At 40.7% G+C, this 25,818-nt stretch overlaps 1 protein-coding gene across 1 annotated transcript in view; it reads right to left on the reverse strand.

Annotated features, from left to right (window-relative positions):
* fut8b (fucosyltransferase 8b (alpha (1,6) fucosyltransferase)) overlaps nucleotides 1-25,818 on the reverse strand; it is a 96,413-nt gene that overhangs the window by 10,112 nt on the left and 60,483 nt on the right. The window contains exons 5-7 of the mRNA XM_063495821.1: nucleotides 21,677-21,791; nucleotides 13,917-14,154; nucleotides 3,270-3,516 (exon numbers count right to left, since the gene is read on the reverse strand). Of these exons, the coding sequence (XP_063351891.1) occupies nucleotides 3,270-3,516; nucleotides 13,917-14,154; nucleotides 21,677-21,791 (600 nt within the window). The remainder of the gene's footprint in view (nucleotides 1-3,269; nucleotides 3,517-13,916; nucleotides 14,155-21,676; nucleotides 21,792-25,818) is intronic.

The following is a 25,818-nucleotide window of genomic DNA, read 5'->3' on the forward strand; positions in this document are numbered from 1 at the left end:
TGTGGGTATAGATCTATGCCTTGGGAACATGAGGAAGAAGTGAGGGAGAAGCATAAAAACGGAAAAAATCCTGGAGCAGAATGAACAAATGAAGACAGAAGAACAATCATAAATGAGCGGATGTGAGACGATGGTAGAGATTGACTACGCTGGGATGAGTCACTGAATTTGAAAAAGAAAAAAGTGAAAAAGGAAGGGGCGGGGGGCTAAAAGAGGACGGGGAGAATGAGACACAGTGACAGGGGTGATGAAAGGCAGAGAAGTTAAAAAAAAAGCCCACAAAGAATAAGGACAGAGAGTCAGAGGAAGAAAGAGAGTGAGTGGAACAAGCCGGAGTGAGAACTAAAGCAGAGCAGGACAGGAAAAGTGAGGAGACCTGGGAAGCTCGCTTGCAGCAAAATGTAAAGAAGAAAAAAGAGAAGTTATGAAGGCCAAGAAGCTGGCACAAAAGACTAGGAACATATGGATGTGAGAGTTATGAAGAGGATGACAGAACTAATCCAGGCTGACTTCAAAAAATATTAGAAGATATCTCTTAGCTTTTTTTTTTTAAATTTAATTTTATTTTGAACTACTTCCTTCACCCAGGCGGAGGAGTCAGTCTCGTGGGATGGAGCAGAATTTCAAGATGATCTCAGCAAAGTACCTGGCACTCATTTCACATACTTTCAGATGACTGACAGCTTACTAGTGATTATGTGTCTTGTCCTAATATATAAAAATCCTCCTCCCTACTTCTAGACCAAGATGGTTAAAACAACTGCCGAGATATATTCGCAAAGTCTCATTTGATCCAGGTTTGAAGTGGTGCAGGAAGGAATTATTTATGAGCCAAGAGGGGCTGGCAGACAGCACATGGATGTTGGTTGACTGAGTGCCTGACAGGGATACAGAGAAAAGTAAACAAGTAAATAAACAGCTACATGTCTAACCCATTTCTTAGAAGGCTGCTGTCAAAAGTGGCTTACAGTACTGTGACTGTGTGCGTTCCCACAAAGGAGTGGCCCTCGTGGGAACGGATCTCGTCATACTTGTGACTACTTTTCAACAATGCTGCGCTGGACAATAAGGAGTATCAAATCACTTTCAAGCAGTGCGAGCCAAATCTCTGGAGGTGGCACAATACTAAGCATTAAGAATAAAAGCGAACACATTATCGATGACTGAAATCAGACCTGGTGATGACATATTTGGCAAAGATGCTCTCATCCGCACAGCTTATGCCAAGTTTCCTAAAAAGTAATGATGGGTTCGAATGATGCCAGTGATAGAGGATATCCTCAATAAGGTCACATGACTGTTTCCATAGAAGCCCCACTCACTTGACGTTCAAACCTTCTGTTTGCAGTGGGCAGCCAATCAAAAGAAAGAAGTCTTAAAGGTAGGGAGAGGAGCTGAAATGGCCTGTTTTTGATAGAGGATGAACTGAAATGGCTGCACCAAAGCCTAGTAAAAGATAACTAATGACCATTTTGAAATATGAACCATACAATGCTCTCCAGTGCTCCGGGAGTTGCCAAGAAGAAACTGTGGAATATTATAACGCTTCTGAAAAACATTTTCCCAAATTTTGTTTGTAAGCTCCCCTGAAATGTTACATATGCTACTATAGTTTATAGTAAACAGGTAGATGCAATGTATTCAGTATTGTGAATTAGGGTTGGGCGATATGTACAAATTTTTCAACCGACAATCATCTGTCCAATAATCGACGATGGGCGATGTGTTCGCGCATGCGCAGTCTTTTTGATGGGCGGTGCAATGTAATCATGCACGGACTTATTTGCGCGTTTACAACACAGAAGTCCAAACATGGACGAACTAATTTCCCCCAAAAAACATTAGGGCTGTCAGCGTTAACGTTAACGCGATTAAAATTTTTAAGGCGGTCAACCCATCTGGAGTGCAGAATGAACAAACTTTGGACAAACTGCCTGAAATGTGTTGACACAGGCATTTCAGGGATTTTGACTCAGTGTGCCGCGTGAGCAGACGTATAGAGCGAGCAAAGTACTCAAACACGACTAACTTGCATGAGCATGTGTCCACCATCCGGCTGAGTATGCTAGGCTATCACCGGCTTCTGCAGCTCCATCAACAAGCATTTGGGCGCACTCTGAGGAGGGTGCATTTGCTCGCACATGAAAGAGGGTCCTGTTAAAACAGCGCTATTATTTTTTTTCCTGTTGACTGCTTCTATTAGCTCCATCATTATTAGCAAACTTACTCATGGGCAAATAAATAAATAATAAAAACGATCGATAGTCGATATATTCGTTCAATCGTCCAATCCTATTGTGAATAACTGAACCTAAATGGGAATACTCCCTTTTAAATGTTAGAAGTTCTCTTTTTGGTTTGCTAACATTTCCAAATGACAAGCAGGTAGTCACAGAAGACCTTCGTCTACATGTGCCAAATCCAAAATGCAAAGATTTTTCACTTAAACTCATACAGTAAACTTTGAAATGCAGCATCTTAAATAGCTAAAAAAAAAAAAAAAAAAAAAGGATGCTTGAGGATAATTTCTCAACTTCATTGTGGAAAGCTACATACAACTTTGACTACTCACACAACACATGCTAGTGGAATAGATTCATTTTTCTTTATGATTTCCTTCAGCATAACAACAAATAAAAATAGCCAGGCTTAACCTTTAGGTAACAAGGACTGATGAAGGTAAAAGAAAAGCTGCCAGGCCACTCGTTTTTAATACCGTCGTAAAGGTACCGCTTTCTTGTCAGGTTTGACTGATTCTGAAATCACACACACCTTTAGCATTTATTTATATTTATAAGTCAAAATATCAAATCAGTATTCTCCATGGATATAGTAATAGGGCCATTACAATAAAAATGAGGCACACTCCGGTATAGCATGCGACTGCTATTAGAAAAACACTCAGTGATGGGTACTGAGTGATGACATTTCTTTAAATAGGCTGATTTGCATGAATATAAGATGTCTGAGTATTGACGGTGTGGTAATGGAAAAAGCGAAAGCATTCTAAGGGTGAAGGTAAGAGAAAATAAATAAATAAAAATAAGCAAACAAAACACGATTATCAAATTAAGTTAATTTTAATACTATTCTATTAACCTCATATTAACCTCACCCAAAGCAGTGTTTGTATTCCACCACAGCTCTCACAGCTATGTCTTTGTTTTCTCTCATTTCGTTTACTACAGAGCAATGCTATAGAAAAAAGCCATTATTACTCCGCGGCAAAGTAACATGCACATACAGACAAGAAAGCTGAACATATTTACCCAATTATGGGGTGTTTGAAGCCCAGCTTGGCAGTGGTCTGCTGGATCTCCTTCTCAAGCCACGCCTGAGGACGCACCAGGTACTTGACAAACTGGGACACCCACCATACGGACGGGTCGCCGTGCAGACGCTGCAAGCGTGGGGCTAGGTCCTCGGGGATCGCAAGGGGCAGGTATGGAGGGCGAGGGTGGAGACTGTCCACTATGGGCAGCTCCACAACTTGGACGTCCTTATCATGGGCCTCACCTACATGGATCAGAGCAGAGCAGGTAGCTTTAAAACTTCAAGGGCTTTGTCACAGTTTCTCAAAGGCCAAAAAACACAGCATGTTTCCTGAATACCAACTGAAAACCGAAAGATACTCCCTTTACACTGGAAGAAAGAAGAAGAGCACTAAATGAATACTTGAGTTTTTCCCTAACTGTTCAAACTCTTACAGGCGAGTTTTCCCCCCAATTATTCTAATCAGGGGTTAAAGCATAGAAGAAATGTGGAATAATTTGCAATGCCCTCTGTGGAAAATTTGTGACATTGGGCTATGCAAATAAAAATTAATTCATTTCCCTTGAAAGGCTTGGGATCAAACAGAGGTTAGATTGGGCAACTGACCAATTAAGGTAAGAAAACAGTATATGAAATCTGGAGGAAAACCATATGGCCTAAAATAAAAACAGGCAGTCAATTAAAAACTAGGTCTCACATGACACTTTTATTTCATTCCAACAAGTCATGTCAGAATGTGCACTCGGTTCACTTTCTTGTTAAAAGTTTGGACAGGCTTTTACTAGCCAGGGTTTACGTGTAGGACTAGGTCAGAGTGCAGACTACCACAATAACCAAAGCTAATGCCCAAGGTCGCAACTGCAAATGTCTCTGCTGCATCTTAGGAGATTCACATCTTGGATGTGCAGCAGTGTGATGCTATCATGTCAGTATGGATCAATATCTCCTCTAAATGTTTCCACAAAGAATTAAGCTAGTTCTAAAGGTAAACTGTGGTCAACCTGTTACTACCCACTACCATCACTTTTAACAGACTGATCAAGCAGCAATGCTAAGATTTCAATATCTGAAAAGGGCTAAATAAATGAAGGGCCCCAAACAAAAAACAAGTGAGGGGGGTACAGATGCATATGATATGCCTGGAAAAAATATTTCACAATAAAAAATTTTCTACTGGAACACAAAAGTATTCCATCTGAAATCGTTACAGGAACTGTTAAGTTTGCAGTGCAGCGCCTGGCGTGGACGTGTCAGGTAAGCTCTAAGAGTGCAGTTGTAATGCTTACAGACGTCAGCATGTTCTGATATAATTAGTTGTCCTGCAATGGTTCCATTATGTGTAAAGTTCCATCGCTCATTATATATTCCATGTTAAATTAGTGAGGCTGACAGTGAAAGCACTGGGTAGTTGGTTTAAAGACCATCCCTACCCATATGTTAACACAGAAAACTGTGTGCGGGTGATGCTCTGGCTGTTACTTAAACAAAGAGTTATGGCAGAGAAACTCAATCTTGCTGATCTGTCTAAAGAGCCAAACGCTGCTCACTACAGAATAACGAGTGAAACAAAGCAACTTGAAATAGCAAACAGCTGTAGAGACTGAAGGAAGTCTCTGTGCACATGACTATAACCAGCTTTCCTAAAAACTCTTGGAAATAAAAGCTTTTCAAGCCAAATGAAAGATGTAAATGATGCAGATAGAAAACAATCAGCATTCCTTTCAGACTTTTTTTTTTTGTCAACTTAAATGCTCACTCTATATACAGTATGATGAGTGTCATAGTTTCTATATTAATTCCTATTCTGGTTCCACTATCAGTCCAAATCCTCAACCGTAGTGTGTCCAGCTTTGATGACTGACAGCTATTGTTCACCTCTCCTTGCTGAAAGGCCAAGTCAAGCTCCTTTCTGTCAAGGTTGTAGAGGGCCAGAGGGCTGAGGCAAAGATTTGGATTTGAGGGTTTGGGGAGAGGGGTTGAAGGGGTGGCTGGTGGTGTGGCACCCTTAGGCTAAGTCCTTCTTGGAAGAAGCCCTGAGCAGAAGGGTTGAGCACGGCTGATTATGAAGGTCACCTCTTTGGGAAATAAAGAGCCCCTGAGCACTGCCAGACCTCCCCTAGCTTTCAAGGCCAACTGCCTCTACACAAAGACACTTGCAGGTGCATGACACACACCTGCATGTGTGAACAAAAGTGGGGAAACGCACACAAGCATGCAAACATAGATGCACCCAGTCACAAAAATGCCAGTGGGAACACGGACACATGAGCGTGCACATGTACAGAAGCTTCTGAACAGCGGAACAAGGGGTGGTTTGACAATGATAACTAATGGAGACCCAAATAAAAAGGGAAATATGTATTCACACACAAAAACACAGACAAAGAGCTCCAGCTAATCTCATCTCACCAGAAGGGATATGGCTGGCAGACACAACCTCCACTCTCTTTCAGTCTTAAAGCCTGAGCAGAGTTTGCGCGTAAACCCCGGATTTAGGTAAAAACAAGTTTGAGGCCTGTGTTCTGTCAAACTTAAGTGGCTTTTGTAACTGCCACAGACAGCCCCTAGTACAGCTGCAAACACTGCCTCCATAGCACACTTCAAGATAAATGGCATAATGAGTCATTAAAAATGGCCTTTCACAGAAAGGGTACATAAAAAACATGTTAAAAACAAGGGCAGCAACAGAGGCTTCAATTTGTGTGTGTGTGCATGCAGGAGCATGAACTGAATATAAATTGGTTGCAAGCATTAAATATTGAAAAGAAAAAATATTCCCAAGTCTGTCTTTGCTTATATAACAGAATTGGCATGATTCACATAAGGGGGAATGGGCATATTTTGAGGCCTTCACTTCTTGGCACAAATGTACAGATATGCAGTATGTCTTCCTCCCACAGCTACTTAATTAGATCACAAAGCTACTCTAAATTGTATCTCAGCTCCAAAACCCCTACATTCATTTCCTGTATGCATCACCACTTAGAGCATATGGGTCTGCACTGACACAGAATTCCTAAACTTAAGTCGCTGATGTATACCGAGCCTAATGAATATTTTATGAGATTAACATGGCTAAGAAACTGTTGAGCTGTGAGTGACACCATCCAGACTCAAACTATGGAGCCTCTCCATTCATAATACATTTGAGACTTAGTTTATGAACTTGGAGATCTCTTGTTCCAGTCTATCCATGGCAGGGAACATTATGTTTCTCCTGCTGCTCTCAGACTCGCACATAAGGCAGTAATATCTCTACAAAGAACCTCAAAGGAATATTCTCTCTTTGGCAAATTAGCTCTTTGATCAACGAACCATTGTTCCAAAAGAAGCCTGGTTTCCTCTCTGTGTGTCGAGACTTTAGTCTGTTATACCAGATGAGTGACGGTGTTAAGCTCTCCAGCTGTCCACTGAAAACAAAAGTTGTGGCAGAAGAGCAACATGAACGAGTGGAACAAACAGTCAGCAGGGGTAGATATGGAAATGCATTATTTTTTGCCATTTTTTGCAAAGTGTAAGTGTTTAAGAACGGCAGCAACTCAGTCACAAAGTAGCAGACCACGTAAAGTTACAGAGCGGTGGTTGTCGAGTGTGGATGCCTGGTGTGTCATAGTTGTTAACACTCTGCTAACTCAAAAAGCGCAGTGTTTTCCAAACCTCCTCTGGCATTAACATCAGCACAACAACTGTGTGCCAGAAGCTTCACTGAATGGGTTTATGGTTCTATCCATATAGTCTTTTTCTGTAGTTAGAGGGCCTATCTGGTGTAAATTATGTTTACCGTATTTACCGCACTATAAGGCGCACGTAAAATCCTTAAATCTTCACAAAAATCAACAGTGCGCCTTATAATCTGGTGCGCCTTATGTATGAATTTTGGTTTGTGCTTACTGACCTCGAACCGGTTTTATGTGGCACACTATGCTCAAAAATCTGTCAAAAAATATTTTTAGTGCCACTTTTTTGGAGCATTACGGTTACCGTTGCCAGGCGCCTCGCGGAGTAATACGTACTGTGCTTCAACACAACATTACCGTGTTGTGTGTGTATAACGATTCAAAAATGGCACCCGCGAAGAGACACGCTTATGACGCGGATTTTAAACTTCGAGCAGTTAGTTATGCAGAAGAGAATGGAAATAGAGCAGCTGCGAGACAATTCGGCATTAATGAGTCCATGGTGCGCAAGTGGAGGAAGCAAAAAGATGACCTAAAACAAGTAAAGAAGACCAAAAGGAGTTTCCGAGGGAACAAGGCGCGATGGCCGCAGTTAGAGGACAAAATTGAACAGTGGGTTATTGAACAGAGAACAGCAGGTAGAAGTGTCTCTACAGTCTCTATTCGACTCAAGGCAACAGCGGTAGCACGTGACATGCAGATCAATGACTTTCGAGGGGGACCTTCTTGGTGCTTCCGTTTTATGAAAAGGCATAATCTCTCAATCCGCACAAGAACTACTGTCTCACAGCAACTGCCAAATGATTACAAAGAAAAGTTGGCCATTTTCCGCACCTACTGCCAGAATAAGATCACTGAAAAGAAGATCCGGCCAGAACACATCACTAACATGGACGAGGTCCCCCTCACCTTTGACATCCCCGTGAACCGTACTGTCGAGAAAACGGGGACCAGTACGGTATCTATACGCACCACAGGGAACGAGAAGTCATCCTTCACTGTACCCATGGTCATTTTCAAGAGGAAGACTTTGCCAAAAGAAAAGTTTCCGGCCGGCGTCATCGTCAAGGCTAACTCAAAGGGCTGGATGGACGAAGAGAAAATGAGCGAGTGGCTGAGGGAAGTTTATGTCAAGAGACCGGATGGCTTTTTCCACAAATCTCCGTCTCTTTTGATCTACGACTCCATGCGCGCCCATCTCACCGAGACTGTCAAAACCCAAGTGAAGCAAACTAATTCGGAGCTTGCCGTCATTCCGGGTGGATTAACCAAAGAACTCCAACCACTAGATATTGGTGTCAACAGGTCGTTCAAAGTTAAATTACGAGCTGCGTGGGAGCATTGGATGACAGAAGGCGAACACACATTCACCAAGACAGGGAGGCAACGCCGAGCGAGTTACGCCACTATCTGCCAGTGGATCGTGGATGCTTGGGCTAAGGTATCAGTCCCAACTGTCGTCCGAGCTTTCACGAAGGCTGGAATAATCACTGAACAGCTAAGTTACAGCAACGAGACTGATTCAGATAATGATGAGAGGGATCCGGGCATGCTTGATGCCGAAATTGCCCAGCTGTTTAACTCAGACACTGAAGGTGAAGAGTTTGATGGATTTGTGGAAGTTGAATGAACTGAAAACGTAAGTGTATTGTTCAATATTTGATGTTTTACAGCTTAACAATGTTAATAGTTACTGTGAATGAGTTGGTTAAAGTTTAACTCATCCGATTGTTTTATTTTGCTGAATGCACTTTAAACGCCTTTTAATCCGGCGTGAGAGGGATCTGGGCATGCTTGATGCCGAAATTGCCCAGCTGTTTACCGTAACTCAGACACGGAAGGTGAAGAGTTTGATGGATTTGTGGAAGTTGAATGTACTGGAAAAAGTAAGTGTATTGTTCAATATTTGATGTTTTACAGCTTAACAATGTTAATAGTTACTGTGAATGAGTTGGTTAAAGTTTAACTCATCCGATTGTTTTATTTTGCTGAATGCACTTTAAACGCCTTTTAATCCGGTGTCAGAGGGATCTGGGCATGTTTGATGCTGAAGCTGCCCAGCTGTTTACCGTAACTCAGACAGGGAAGGTAAAGAATTTGATGGAACTGTGGAAGTTGAATGTACTGGAAAAAGTAAGTGTATTTTTCAATATTTAATGTGTTACAGCTTAACAGTGTTAAGAGTTACTGTGAATGAGCTTAATAAAGTTTGACTTATCTGACTGTTTTCTTTGTCTTAATGCGCCTTATAATATGATGCGCCTTATGTATGAAAACAGAGCCAGTCTTCAACAGTGCGCCTTATAATCTGGTGAGCCTTATAGTGCGGTAAATACGGTATATTTACTGTCCAAAAGTTGATTCTGTTCATCTGGATCAGGGGTGCCCAATCCCAGTCCTCGAGAGCTACTGTCCTGCAGCTTTTAGATGCATCCCTACTCCAACACAGCTGAATCAAATGGTTTGATTGCCTCTTCAGCATGCCATCAAGTTTGGCACATGCCTGATAACAAGCCATTCATTTGATTCAGATGTGTTGGAACAAGGATCCATCTAAAAGCTGCAGGACGGTAGCTCTCGAGGACTGGGATTGGGCACCCCTGATCTGGATGTAGCATTTTCAGTGGGAGAAACATTTTGTCACTCATCCAAGTGACCTCTTCAGTCTGAAGAAGTCACTTGGATGAGTCCAAAACCAACAGAGAAAAGAGACTAGAAAATACAAATACTGTATATTTATCACTATCCCAATCCCTAAAAATTGTTATATTTTATATTAGGGCTGTTTGATATAATGATATATATCGGATGACGATATAAAAACGTCTATCGTTTCATTTCACGCTATCGTTTGTTTCGTGGTGTCGCAAAATAAACTGTTTACGGCAATATTTTTTTCATCGTTTTGATGGTCACTGTAGTGGCTATATTAATTTCTTAAAGTTCTCTCTTTCTCTTATATTTAATATAACCACACAAGAGCCTGTTTTTTGTGCGTTGTCGTTAGCAACAACGGCGGTCCGCTTGTTTATTTTCCACATAAACCTTTCAGAATAAAGCTCAAGATCCTGTTGAGACCTTTCAAAATAAACTGAATCACGTGAAAGATGGATGAGAAGCAAAAAAGAGCAGTCAGGTGCTAAAAAATAAACCTTAGACTCAAACGTTAGAACAGGCTGTTCCCCGCAGCATGCTGTGTAATAAATACTCACAACGAAAACGGCGGCCGTTACCACTTATGTCTAAAAATGTATAGTTTCATGCATCGATTAAAACATTCGACTCCAGGTACACAATGCCCAGCTGGAAACACGTGTTTCGACTTGCGTGAAGTACTTCACGCAAGTCGAGCTGCCTGAGATTCACAGAATTTTCAGAAAATGTAAAATTTTTGTGATTTATATCGTTATCGGGACGATAGATGTCTTATATCGGGATATGAGATTTTAGTCATATCGCACAGCCCTATTTTATATTTTTTAGCCATACTTCCTATTGAAAGGCACATTTCTTGGTGTCAAAAGCAAAATTTGGGTAGAATCACAATGGTATACAGCTATTTTTTTCTATCCTTCTTTTTTTTTCAGCTGTAGAGCAAACCATAGAATGCAACCCTGTATGTCCTGATTATTTCAGGGTGGATCGTCTTGTAATGTTTTGTTTTTTGTTTCCCATTTGCGGAAAGAAAATCAGCGGGTCCCATAATGACTTTGTTGCTATCTTTGATGTTTCCCGCAAGCATTATGTTTTCCTGATAGAAACACCCTGTCACATACGCATAAACCATGGATCCTCTCTAGGTCTATAAATGTCACGTCCTGGGGGAAAACACTTAACAGAAAGTGGGATAACTATGTATAGATATACAAGGAAATTGGAATTGTGAAGGGCTGCTACACAATATACCAGAAAAGTCAATTTCACCACATAAACAGAAACAATACAAAGGCATAACTCAGTACAGGACAACCCAAAGCATGTTTCTACATGAATGTAAACACAAACAAGTGGTGACATTCACAACCAAATGATAAAGAACATTTTGAAGAGGAGAATTTGAGAGAAACAAAAGTAGAAAATAAAGTGTCCTCAAAAGGGAGCGCTCACTACCATCTGGGAATTCAGCTTGTATTGGCACTACTACAAGTTCTGAAGAGATCAGTATTCACTACATTAAACACTGTAATTGCACTGGCATGGGCAAACACTCCACTTAATTAGCGAGATATTCAATGTATATCTACTTATTAATCCAAGGCTTTAGCATCCCTTTGTGGTCTAGTGCCCAAAGGAAAGTACTTGCTTGCACTGTTAACAAAACAGGCATGACCACAGGCGTAGCCAAGTACCCAACAGGATTACATTAGCTATGCCCAGCTAGTTAGCTGGCTTGATTATCAGAAACTACTGCCTCTGCAAATTGCAGGCTTTTATAAGGACAACAATTCAGAATGCTAAAAGGCCTAAGGAGGGTAGTGACATTTGGAGGGAGCTGCCTGCTGATGTGAGCTGCCAGATGGCATATATGGATCTATAGGAGACTGTTTGCAAGACAAACTCCTACGAAATACATTAAAAAGTGGAAAAGGACACATGAAAGGCAGGAGAATAAGAGAGGGAAGGCAGAGGGAGAGCAGGAGATAAGAAGGGAGAGCCCAGGAGAGCACAAGTAAAATAATGTGATAGGAGAAAAATGAAGAGCTGAAAGGACATGGCGACGAGAACGAGGAGGCAGTGGAAGATAACGTGATAAAGAGGGAGGCAGGTACAGTCTCATAGTAACACTTCTAAGTCATAACTGAGCTCCCTTTACATATGCTCCGGTAATGTCAGCTTAGAAGTGGAAAAACAAACATATACTGTGGGACTCAGTCATATTAAAATTGCACTTTCACTTTATAAAACGGTTGAATTCATTTATAAATGATTCTGCTGCCTGTGCATTAGTAGGGAGACCTTTTTCCTCCCAACAGCCCCATCACTCTTTGGCCTAAGGTATTCTGGTATCAGCTGTACATACGAACTAACTTTTGCTTCAACGGTGTTCACAATGAAGCAAAGTGTGCAGAATTCTAATATCACGCAAAAATAACAACACCATGAATCAACAGCCATACTAGCATTGTCTGTATGTAAATCTGAAGGTGATGAGTATGACACTGGTTTTGCTGCCAGAGTATTCCTTTGGCAAATGCCTAAAGCTGTGCTGGTATGGGCATTTCTACTGTTGCAAAAAATACAAATGTGAAATATGAAATAAGAGACTCGGGTTTAAAGCTATGCCCAAAACCTGCATGAATATTTATATTCCCTTTAAGCGTCCCCTGGCATATACTTAAAATGTCTTCAAAATATAAAAAAAAATCAAGCATAGAATTAGTTCAGGCAGGCCACAAACTATGGCAGTCAGCTGATTTCAGCACCAGCACTTGTTGGCTGGCTTTTTAGCCAATATCCTTCCACATGTACTATGGACAGAGCTCACCTGGAATATGTGCTATTTCAGGTCCCCCAGGCACACAGCCCTAGTACCAATCAGTGATCCATATCAGCCACTGGTCGCTAAAGGAAATATATATTTCCTAACTGGTCGGCAAGTGGTTTCTGGAGGTTGAAGAGGGTGCTGCACCAAAAACCCTCTTGAGACCGCTTTGGTCGCTTAGCATATTGTCATGGTTTCTTGTTGTTTGCATGGAAGATACCAACTTCTCTGGAAATGGCTGCTAAGGCTTAGTGTGAAAGCAAATTTTCTTTTCTGGTTTGTTTGCACATTTCAGCTTTACTATTGATAATAAAAAAAAAAAAAACAGGTGGCAAGGGTTTGCAGACAAGTCAATTTGCATCTTCCATGCAAACTACGGTCAACTAATTCTTTTTGCAAAAATAATCACAAAGGGGATTTTTGTGCAGCACCCCTTACTGACTATCAGCCATCTGCACCCACTTGCCAGTCAGTTGGATAATACAGTCTTTTCCATAGCAACTTGTGGTTATGGGGGAGTCATTGACTGATCAACCTTCAGCAACCACTTGCAAGCCAAACAAGGAATACACATTTTTCTTGTGTGACTGGAGGTCGCCAGTTTCTAGGTTGATGTTGTATCTGGAAGATGCTTTGCAATTGACCTCTACCCTTGTTCCTCCATTTCACGCTGTTTCTAACTAAATCATTAATCATGTCATTGTCTTTCCATGTTTGTGCACTGAAGGGCAGGGTGTACCAGAACAGAGCAATGGTGCTAAATGTAAAGTACTGCAGATGGAATAACAATCCTACTTTGATGAAAAATGGTCCATGGACTGTTTATAAATTAAAGAGATCCTGTTTATTTTCACTAACATATGTGTAAAAAAGCATTTTTACATTCAGCTGAAAATTAACTTGGTGTCAAAATAGATTTTTGACAGGAAAATGATGCAATAGTGAAGCTGTATGGGAATATAAGACCCTTCAGTCAGTCTCTGCCACAGCCTGGGGCTACAACAGAAAAATGAGAACAGTCCTCTTAACTTAGGATTCCATAAATTAGCTCTAATTGATGCAGTTTATTTATGCTCGGTCTGTGATGAAACCTACAGGATGTGCAGGAAATTGTGAATCAGAATTTACCCTTCAATATCAGCCTCTAGGCTCTATCAGAGACTTTTGCACATATAAAATTACTGTAGGTCAGAGGAGTAAGGTGCATACAGAAAATGATTTTTTCTTTTTTGGCTATAAAATCTATGAACATTAACGTGCTGCTACACTGGCTGCCAAAACGTTTTAACAAGAATTGCATAGTAATGCTTAGCCAGGGAATTCACACTTTGCTTTCGCTGTAACAGCATGAAAGAAAAGGTCTGGCAAAGCCTGTTTTAGGTGGGATCGTCCAGAAATCAGCGCGCAACTAGTCACAACTGGCATCTCTGAGGCTTTCACTGTCTGTAATTCATTGTTGTGCTGTTAATTTTGTGTGTACTCACCTGACCAGTGTCCAGTGGTGGCCCCAGAGCGGTCAGTGCAGGTGTTACTGACGGGCAGAAAGACGGTTTCCCAGCCGCCGGGAGCATAGCGCCAGTTGTGAGACTCCAGAATGAGCGTGCGCTGGGTGCCATAAGCGATCATGAAGCAGTAGACGACATGGTGGAGCTGGCAGCCGTAACCACAGCCCTTATTGATGTTACACACCAGCTTTCTCGCCTTACTGCAGTCTGGGGGGTTCTAGGAGAAGGAAAGAGTGGTTCAACATTTTTTATTGCTTGACCTCCACCTTGTATCTCTCAAAGACCTACTCTGTGACTTTTAATATCAAATAGCTGATATTGTTTTGTGTCCTTTTCCTATGTAATACACCACTCTAATTTCACGATGCCTGCTTACTCCCAGGTTGCCTTTCCTGCTGTACATGCTATTTTTCTCTACTTTTTAAATTAATTTTGCCTCCTCCCCCTCTCCTTTTTAGTCTCATACCTTCTATTGTTAAAGGATATACATTCTATACTTCTTTACTTCTACAGTGTTACAGTGTTTAAGAATTATAGTGATTTTTATATAGACTCCCCTATTTTCAGAGGCTTAAATTAGTAGGATTATTCCCTGAAGAACAGTTTCATGGCCAGGTGAGGCCTCCCTCTTTACTACTGTATCTGTCAGACATGAGGGAGGCAGTGTTATGGAATAGGCATGTGTGGTTGGCAGTGGATCTGGGTCACTGGTGTTTTATTTATGGTAGAAACAGTGGGATGAATTGTGAAATGTACAGATCTATACTCTGCTCAGTTTTAACTAAAATTAAAATATTCTTTAATGGCCAAGTCAGTTGCATGATCTCAACCCAGCATAGCGTCCTTTCAGTCATTAGTTACAAAAATGAATGTAGAGAGGCCTACAGAAATAGCAACTAAAGGTGGCTTTGATAAAGGCCTGGAAGAGCATTTCAAGGGAGAAAAACCAGCATTTGAAGATGTCTATGAATTCTAGACTACAAGCAGCCACTGATGGGAAAGACTTTCATCTTCGTAATTAAAAACAATCCTTATATTTTAGATGATAATAGTCTGTTCAACTAATTTTGAGCATCTGACAATAGAGGACTGTGCACAAAAATGGCTATAATTCCCCCCCAAAATTCATCCAAAACCTTTTTGTTAAATCTCTTTAAGTATATCTACTTCAATCACATATTGATTACTACCAAAACCTTAATCCAACAAATTATGGCCCTAAAAATGTGTGAAACTGTTGTCTTCATTATAGTAAAAATAGTGACTGTAGAACATTTTCAGTTCCATACATATTTACTAGTGCATATAAACATTAAGCAAAGTATAGCTCCCAGTATTATATACCATGTATAAATATATAACACTTGATGACAGTTAAACTGCAGTTTACCACCTGTTTCAAGAAATTACTGAGCCTATAAAGACGACAAACTGTCAGATGAGCTCTTTTCCTGTGATTTGTTGACAGTAAGCAAAAACGTAGACTATTGAAAGCCTCATCATTTACTTTCGCTCATGCCTTCACGGTTCACAGCCCCTTTCTTTTGCTGCATTCTCAATGTTTCACCTTTACAACCACTCCTTTTACCACTCATGCTTTCTCTATACCGCTTTATTTCTTGCAACTTCCCTCCTGCTTGTTCCCTTTTCCGCTCCCTCTAATCCCCCATCTTCCCCACTACTTCAGTCTCATTCCTCTTCTTGAACATTAGCTTCAATATCATACAAAGTCTGAGGGCAAGAATACCAAATGAGAGGCGCTGGGGAAAGAAACAAGGATTTCTCTCTCTCTCTTTTTTTAACATTAAAAAAAATAAATAAAAAAATTGGAAACCAGAAGAGAGTGACACATGCTGTGCTGTCGATGAGTTGCCGGGCGGGTAGCGATTCGCTCAGCAGCCGGTCTGAGCGACTCCACAACGCTCATGCCAACCAGCTTCCTAAACAGCAATTACCGGCTGATGGGAGTGTTTTCCTCATTAGGCTGCTGCAGCTGTGGATGGTTCACAGTAATCAGGCCGCCCGGCACCCACCGGCTAACACGGCCTATCATACACTAGCAGGAGAGGAAAAGGAAGAGAGGGTGGAGGAGGAGGGAAGGAGAGGGAAGCGGCGAGGAAAAGGGATGAAAGCATTAAAAAAAACCAAAAAAAACTGTGGTGATGAATGTAAAAAGAGGACAGGAGGCAATAAAAAAAAGGAAAAGGAAAAAAAGGAAAGAAGAGAGGATCCTTTATGTGAAGAAAACTGATTACCACCGCTGCTGCTCAATAACATGAACAGAGTACAGCAGCCATAGAGGTGACAGAACAAGCCACACAGGTATTTCCCTTCGAGTTACAGGCTGCCGCTACTACCCCCATAGGTGTAGGCTAACTTACTGTACTAATAATCTACAGTGGCATCCTGAGCTTGTTTTCAGTGTCAAACCTGGCCCCCGAGTCACAGTGCGTGCATGAGATCATTCTGTAGAATGAATCTCGCGGCGTGGAGGCCACCGTTGGATGCCAGGGCGGTAATGGTGTAGCAGGAATGACTGCAGCGCTTAAGAGACGTGGTTCAAGGATAATGATGGCCGATGCATGCACAAAGGCAGCCTTCGAGTAGCGCTTTGTACTGTAGGTTAAGTGGCTGTTTAAATTGTTCTTTTTTTGAGTGTGAAACATTGCATCAGCTGCAGAGAGAGTCGCACTAGAGAGACCACGGAGATATTGTTTATTTAGGGACTATGGCTGAGGACCACTGAATTTGAGACAGAAGTATGCCGAGCTTAGGTAATTATCCACTGTGATGCTGAAAATCAATCATGACAAGTTGTTCAAAGGGCTCCTATTGTGTTTTCCTATTTTTGTCATATGCATTTAATGTTACCACACTGGATGATTATATTACATGTAAAAAAAACATGAGATCAGTGCACGTATGAATAAAAACCAGGACTTAAGACTGTTCTAAATGTTTGGTTTCAAGCAATTTTTCTACTCTTGGATCTGAGTGATGTCATAGAGAGGGGGCATGCTTAATACTGTCATCTCAGGCTCTGACTGTGAATGTTCTGTTTACAACAGGCAACCAATGAGAGGCCTACACTACAAAGAAGGATTTTGGCTTATCCAGGTAACATCTCTAAATCACCATGGTAACTTATGCTGTGAACCTAACCTGTGCTGGAGCAGGTTAAGATCCAGTTTAGAGATCAACAGGTATAAAATCACTACCTACTGATAAATCAGTTCTCCAGAAAATAGCGTCACAACTCCTGGAAGATCCCTCAGACGTCTGTGCCTGAACAGTAGAACGATTAACGATTCTTTTTAAATAGCATCAAATATCAGGAGCAGGTTATGTTCTGAGTTTCAGTTTCAAACCGGCTGGGACAAAATTAATTTCTCTTTGATCCGAATCAAATTGAAGCGATTTCAACTTCTTGTTTATTAGTTAGTAAACTTTAAGCAGGATCCATTTAAACGTTAAAGTTTGAGAGTTTTAAGGTGCAGCTGTCACCTTAGAAAATAAATAGCAGCACTTAGAACACAATCTATGATAAAACAATCAACTGGAATTAAAATGTTTATTTTAACTGTTCAATGCGCTAAAATTAATGATTAACGATCATTACGTGTCCTTTTTTCAACAGTGTTGAATTTTCTAGAAGTTCTCTATACATTTGATAATGTTTCTGTTGTAGGGGCTCATAGTGATCATTTTCATGGAAGAAGATGCCACTTTAAGGTGTGTCAGATGCTGCCAACACCAGCCCTTTTGTGTGAATGCAGGTTAACTTAGTGGATAACAACTTTTGTGTGATCATTTAAACAGATCGACAATGTTAGAGTAAACGAATGCAGTTAATGGAAAGATATCCTTGAACAAGCATCGTAGAGTAAGGCCCAGAACTTAAAGGGAAAGACAAAAGAGTGAAAACAGCTCATTTCAAACAGAGCACTGTAAGATGAGCAGTTATATATTAGTATTAGTTTGAACTAGTGCTGGGCGATATGACGATATATATCGTGTGGACGATAGAAAAGTGTCTATCGTGCCATTTGTCTTCTATCGTTTCTATCGTTTCTAACCCGAATTTTATAAATCATTACATAAAATATATCATTAACCCTTTACAACCGGTCGGAGCAGGCACACTCCGTTTTCCCTAACTATTTTTAAATCCCTGTAGAACTGTAACCACGTAAGGTAGCGCAATAATGTTTTTTTTTGCATATGAAACTGTAGGAGTTGTACTTACATCTTATTCCATTAGCTTGCCCTAGGTCACGGTTTTCTTCCACATATAGCTTTGCAAAAATTGCATAAAAAGCACTTCCAGCAACAAAAACATAATATTCCAGACTTGCAGCAACAAAAACATAATATTCCAGAAACAGGCTTTGCCGATCCGATCAGCTGTTCATAACACTTCCTACATTGGAATATAAGTCAGCGCAACTATCGCATGTCCGCCATTACCTGCCCGAAACCGGAAGTGACGTCATTTTCGCGGAAGATGTAGTTTTTTAAGCTTCAAAGCTTATGTTGGTGTTTTTAAAAGTCATGTTTGACTTTATGCTTTTCTGTATCATTTCTGGGATGCTTAGAAGTCAAATTACACTGTTGGAAATAGTTTATTTTGATGCACATACTGTGTTTTTGCAAATTTGCATTTATTTATTTTCATTTTTCCTGTAGTATATAAAAATTTGTGTATCACAAAAATAAAACTATGAAGACACTCAAAATAAATTTCTCGTGGTTGGAAACTATTTTGTCCAACTTTTTTGTATTTACAGTTTTGAGGGATAAGCCTCTTAAATTTCTCTAACTAGAAAATGTAAAAATGTATGTAAAAAAAAAAAAAAGATTTTCAATTTTTTGTAGTTTATTGCACTTTTTTGCAATTTATGTAGTTACTATGGACTTAATGCATACATATTATTAAAATTTGGGCTATAACAGTTGTATTGATGTATAGCAACTTGAAATGCTCCCACAAATGGCACTACAGCATGTAAAATGTAAAGATAAGCTCTGGCGGACTTGGTCCTATGGTAGATCTTAAAGGGTTAAATAGCCTGTGCAAATATATTAGTGTTGTCTTCTCACTATACATACTCTTAACTTTATGCAAGAGATAATAAAGTATAAAAAAAAAAGATATTTTTCGCAAAGAAACTCCATCTTGTGGTTTTGCGACATGGTGCTGTTTTACGTGCACCCGGATTTGCGACATGCTTTACGGTAACTCAAAACAAAGACTGCACCCTCTCCACTCGCTGTTTACAGACTGCATACTTTCCAGATGACCACAGGTCAGGTGGTATATCGTGATATATATCGTTATCGTGATATAAAATAATTCATATCGTGATAAATATTTTTTCCATATCGCCCAGCACTAGTTTGAACTGTGAATCGTGTGAAGTTACTCTAGTATAGTCCAAAAGTAGAATATACAATGCTGTAAATGAGCATAATAGACCCCCTCTAAAGTAAGACTCCAGCACATTTGAAGTAAAATCGGTGTTGCTGCACTTTGCTGGCAGGAGACTTACAATAATATGTTGATGTTTCAGCAATAAACTGCGTAATATATTCAGCTCATTAAAGCTTCTGCATTTTCCTCGCGGATGCCTTTTTAGGAAAAACACCTCTTGCTGACAGGCTGTGACATATTTTACACATGAAGGTGCAATAGCGTGTCATTTAGAGGGACTGGTTAATTAGCATGAACATCTACAACGGCTGCACGAGCTTCACCTGAGAAAAAACACAAAATCTAATATCATTATTAGAAAATCCAATGCAGGAAGAACTTTTTAAAAGGTTTTAGCATGCGTCGTTTCCTTCATTCATTCATGGATCATTTTATGAAATTATTTCAGATTCTGTTTTTCCTGATAGATTTTCTTTGTTGGAAGCAACGGCAAAATGTTTTGCATTTTGCAATTGGTTTTCTATTGAATTGTTTTTCCAGTTACACGAGAAGTCTCCTTTTTGTGAATGGGATTTAAACTCTATACCTACGCAAAAGGATACATGTAAGCACAACAGACAAAAGCTAACACCATAGAAAACAACATTCAATCATAGATCAAGTCTGACTGTCTTTTGATTCTTCAGCGTTAACAGTGTGATGGGATGAATGCTCGCATTCTTTATGTCTCTAGATGTGTTACTAACAGGTACACGATCTGCTTTCCTTCTTTGGCATTGACATGAGCACTTGATTTATGCCATGCCTTACTCCAAGTGATTAGTAAACATTACTCTGATTGGATCTCTGGCACTGAGGGGCATAGGTGATCAAATCTATCTGGACAACAATCTTAAAGCTGTAACAGGTGAACACAACCATAGAGCTGCCAAAGCTCCAGTTTTTACTGAGCTTGTTACAGTAGCTCTTTGAATCAAAACAGCTGCCTGCTGGGGCCAAAATTACACAAATAAAAGCAAAACAAATCAGCTGAAAGATGCAATAAAGCTTTGTAGAGCTGGCTAGGGTGATTGTGATTATAAGCACACCCTTTCGCACACAAGTACGCCATGCCAAGCACTGGACAGATTTATAGTGATAAGTGGTCTCTGGGAAATGGTGTGCAAAAGCACCAAAGATCAAAAACATGATTTTGTTCATTAGCTATTAACACCACTATGCAAAGGCTCATAGTGCAAAAATAGATGAAAGGCTTGTCCAACAGAGCGCCATCTGAAGAAGTGAGCCTCGATGTTGCGAGTGGACAGATGGAGCAGACGGAGAAATGGAGTTAGTTAAACCGGGAATGAAAGGAGAGGCTGGTGCGAGTGGCAGAGACAGGAGGACAGGAGGGAGGAGTCCGTCTGTGTGAGTATGTATATATGTGTGAGTATGGATAAGGGATGTTGAAAGAGACACACACACAAACTCACGTGCACACACTCTTCGGGTATGAGCATGTGCATATGTAAAGCTGAGGTTGTGTGAATGTGCGCCAGTTGCCCGCATAGGTGCGGATGAATCCATCTGTACACGAATGTGTGTATGTGTGTGTGATGAATTAGTGATGGCAGCTGGTAGAGCGGTGTGATCCCTCAGCGGTGGTGACAGCAGCTGTTAGTGGTGCTGTCTCCACCCAGCCAGACTGACTGGGTCCTCTTCGTCAAACGCACCGGCTCATTAATGCTGCAGGGCATGGTGCCGCACCACAACGCCCCGCCCGGGAACCCTGCAGCACCAGAGCTGGAGAAGGGGAGCAGGGCAGCTGAAGCGAGTGAATGCGTCCCGGGTCTTGAGTTGTGCATGCAGTGGCCTGTAAGTGTATGTGCATCTCTGTGACTCTTGGTGAGTGTGAGTGTGTGCATTTGTGTCTGTTATTGTAGCGCATTGAGATTTTTTGCATTCTCGCATATCCACATCTGCTGATCTGTCACTTTGCGTTTCTGTGCTTTGCTGCATGTGTGTAGGTGACACTAAACTGCTGACAAACAACAAGTTTTCAGCTTGTCGGATGTAACTGCTGAAACCGTCTGCTATCGTACCACTCACCTGCTAGTTGCGCAAACTGATGTTGACAGATATGGACGGTGCAAATGAGACAAGCAAGTGCGAAAGATATTTCTGGTGTATGCATATGTGCATTTATTTGTGTGAAGAAAATATTTTCATCGATGCTCACAGCATAGTTATGTCTCCGACACCTTTGTGTATGTTTGTGTGTGAAATGGTACAGTCCAGTTGGCTCAGCAGCTGGTGTGTCTGTGGATACCTGTAGATAGGTGATTCTGTTTTGGACCAGATCCGACAGGTCTTTAGCCTCCTTCATTCTCCATTCACCAACTCCATCTGCCTGGCTGAGGTAGTACAAGTCTGTCATGATGGACCTGCAGACACACAAATTTCAAAACTTTATCACTCGAGAAGTCTGCTAGGCACATGTAATTTGTTAGGTCTGCACCCCCCCCCCCAAAAAAAAACACCTTTTCCAGATGCGAGCATTGCCAGTAACGTCAGATTAAAAGCAGTGCATCTGCAAATCACTGCACTTCACATCTATGAGCATTGCTTTTAGTGCCAAACGCCCACAGTTCCTACCCAAAAAGCAAAAGTACATCTCTGAGAGGCTGGTACTTAATAACCTGACTGCAGTGAAACACACCACCCCGTATTTAGAACAGACACTCTTTTGCTCTCATTAACAGTGTCAACATCTGGCACAAAGCTTTTAAATGCAATTAGCGCACTTATATTAGGTACTCCTTGGTAATATGTGTACATTCTCAAAGATAATAAAACACACAACCTTATGTCCTTAACAGGTCAACAAGTTAATCATCTTTCGCTGTGCAAAGCATGAGCCTTTCAGGGTGTGTGAAAAGTATCCAGTCACAGGCTAATATTAATTAAGGACATAAAAAGTCAATTTGTTGGTAATATGAACATTGCTTAATATGAATTGTACTGGAAATAGAGATTACAATGTAAAATAATTAGAACTTTAATGACTAGTGGCTCATCTGGCTCACGATCAATCAGAATTCACAGGTTATAGTTCTGTGTGAAATACAGAAACAAAGCTATAGGCTTTGTTACCGCTGGTTGGCTGTAATTCACAAATTAATAGAATTCATTGCCACTGATATCAAGATATAAAAATATCAAAAAATAAAATTACATATTTAGTCCATAACCATATATGTTTGATATGTGGGCAGTATTAAATGTGCAACATCCATCTGCACTCATATGGAGATGGGCTGTGGGGGCAGCAGTGTAAACAGACAAGCTCAGACCTCCCTCACCCCAGCCACCTCCTCCAGTTCATCCAAGGGAACGCCGAGGCCAGCTGAGAGATATAAACTCTCCAGCGTGTCCTGGGTCTGCCCCAGGGCCTCCTCTTAGTAGGACATCCCAGCAACACCATGCCCAGGAGGCGCCTAGGAGGTATCCCCATCAGATGCTCGAACCACCTCGGCCGGCTCCTTTTATCTTTCATCTATATGATGAAATGATTCGAAAGGAGTTCTTACATAATATGTAATCAATTTTTATTCTAATCTCTATCTGCGCTTTCCTGGACATAAACTGTCCTCAATAAAAGGAAATGTTTCCTCTCCCTGTAGCATAACAGTTTCCCCAATGTTATAATGGTATACACCTTACCTGTGAAACACTTGGATAAGAAAATCAACCAGACAATAGTATATTGTGCGAGTAAAGCATTACAAAGTCTGAATAGTCTTTTATATTAACAGGAAAAATCTTTTAATGCTGACTGACAACAGTGTCTTTCTGGTTGTTTAGCTGCTTTTTGGATTAAGCTGGCCATCTGCATGCTGCTGGCAGTAAATTTGTGTATGTGTCACATGCCGCTTAATATCGTGACCATCCACTTCCAAAGTTACACGAGAACTGAGATATATGCAGCTAAGGGCAAATGCAAAAGCATCTCTCTCACACACACATATACACACAAACACACACGTGCAGACACACATAATTTATTAGTCCTTTGTTTTGACCCAAATCAGTCACATCCTGTGTGACTGAGAGTTCTTTAACGTATAATCAGCAGTGCATACAAGGACACACAGAGAAGATGAAAGTAATGCAGTGTTTCTTAAACATAAACTTCAGTTAGGTGTAGGTAGACCACCCAGGTATTTTAAGTCACCATTTTCTTATCTTTTTTTTTTTCTTTTTTAAACAAAAGCATCTCGATTTACTAGTAAATAATCTACTCACTCCAGTTTACCCCACCTGTTCCCATCTTGTATTTTTCCTATTGGGTGGCTTCCTGTCCAGGTTGTTATAGAGTTTTTTTTTCCAGGAAACTTTTTAAAGTGTTACAGCAGGGGACATGCATGTCAAATTATCAATAGATCAGTTCCGTTAAGAGACCCAAATGAGCTGCAACAGTGAAACAGCATGCACAAAAAATTGGAATTTCCTATTCATTTTACACCTGTGATTTACATACTGTGACAAGTCAAAACGTCAGCTCTGTAAGGCTCTATTGTGAGAGTCCTCTCTATATATATTTTGCTACTTTTCATGAGAGAATTTCATCCTGCCACTGGATGTGTGCCACATCCACTGTATAGACATGGGGCTTGCGACAGTAGCACTTCTTCTGTTTTGGGGGTCTGTTGAGAGCAGGAGCACCTCTTTAAGAAATTCTGCTGCAGAAAAGAGGTTCATATGCAGCTAAGGAAGTTCACTGAAGCTCCAGAACAAAACAGTCCAAGGCAGTTGAGTTGGTGTTAAGCCAAAGGACGAGAAACTGACTAGAGAGGCAGCTGAATATGCTGAAAAGTTAATAATATGTCTCCTTGACAATCCAAAACCCTGCAGAGGAGAAACCTGAAAAGTATTATTTCATAATTAATCTGAGAAAGCTTACGTGTCTCTTTTCCGCAACATATACGTCTGAAAATGCATTCTAAATGTGTGTGACACAAAACCGTACCATGGCCCCTTTTTAACAGTGTGGCACAGCGAATGGCATCTTACTTGTTAAAGCTAACGAAGACAGCATCATTAGTCACTGTCCCATTTTGAAGCTGGAACCACAGCGTGTAAATGGATGTCTCCTCCTGTAGTGCACAGGGGAGCCATAACCAACCCTCTGTGCAAAGGAAACGCAAACCTGGCCCGTTGCAAAAACCTAACAAGAAGGAATCCACAGACAAGCCCTGAGGGATTTGGCAGCAAGGCAGGAGAACACCACGCTGATATGAAACCTAGCATATGCACTGTATTATGTGCGGCTATGCGTGTGGGGTCTTATGGATATCTGAAGCTCGTGAGCTTTGCCACAGCCTTTGATTGGCCGAAAGTGAAGCGTTAAAGGCTGCAGCTGCACAACTTTTCTCAGCACCGACTGCAGAGCAATTACAGGTTTCAGATTAAAGCATAAATATCACCGAGTCAGTTGAGACAAATTATGTGCAAAAGGGAGGAAAGACAAGAGGTTCTTTTTTATCATCTAAATATTTTTTTAATTGCTGTGCTCTACTCTGTGAATTTATTCTGGTTTCAGTTACAGGCTTTCAGTGAGGCTTTCATTCTCTAGCAGCGCAGTTATATGAGTTTAGGCTACCCAGCGGATATGTTTGTAGCTCTGTTGAATATAACTTACAAATCCCTCCATCTTTCAGACATGTAGTAATTATCTCAACAGAAGTCATAAAAATTGCCAGATGTTCTGTAGCCCAAATTACACATTTCTTTCTCTGGGTGCTTTCTACAGTATGCAAATCAGTCTGATCAACTAGATTATTGGTGTTAGAAAAACAGAGTCTTTTTTCTGGAGATTTTGTCAATATCACATGATCTCCTTTAACCTCCTAGGACCTGCCGTCCACATATGTGGACATCACATTTTGGGTTATTTAGACCAAAATACTAAATTTTGCTCAACAATGGCCTGATATCCACTTACGAGGACATTATACTGCTACTGTTCTATCGAAATTTTAAACGAATATCCTCATACGTGGCTCTGATTTTTCTTAGAAACAAAAATCAGATTAAAAAAAAAAAAATCTGGTAATTCTTTGTTTTTACATTCATCAGGTCCCAATATGCCCAGATATCAAAGAGAAATTAAAAATGCATGCCGTGGAAGAGTTCGGGTCTTAGGAGGTTAACATGGCGTGCTTTTTAACTGTGATTTTAAACCGTTATCTCAGCTAGATTATTTTAGGCTTAAGGTTAAGTTTACACTGAGCTTACAGTGCTATTATAGCATATTACCGAGAAACCATAACACACACACACAGAGGCACCGCTACTGTGACACATTTTTGATTGCTTAATTTCCTGCTGCAGACAATCAAACTTTGACCTGCTGTTTTATGACAGTTCTTTATGAACTTCCACTTCATTTCAGCTACCTGTAAAACTTAG

This window comes from Pelmatolapia mariae, linkage group LG15 (genome assembly GCF_036321145.2).
Source record: "Pelmatolapia mariae isolate MD_Pm_ZW linkage group LG15, Pm_UMD_F_2, whole genome shotgun sequence".
Lineage (NCBI taxonomy): Eukaryota > Metazoa > Chordata > Actinopteri > Cichliformes > Cichlidae > Pelmatolapia > Pelmatolapia mariae.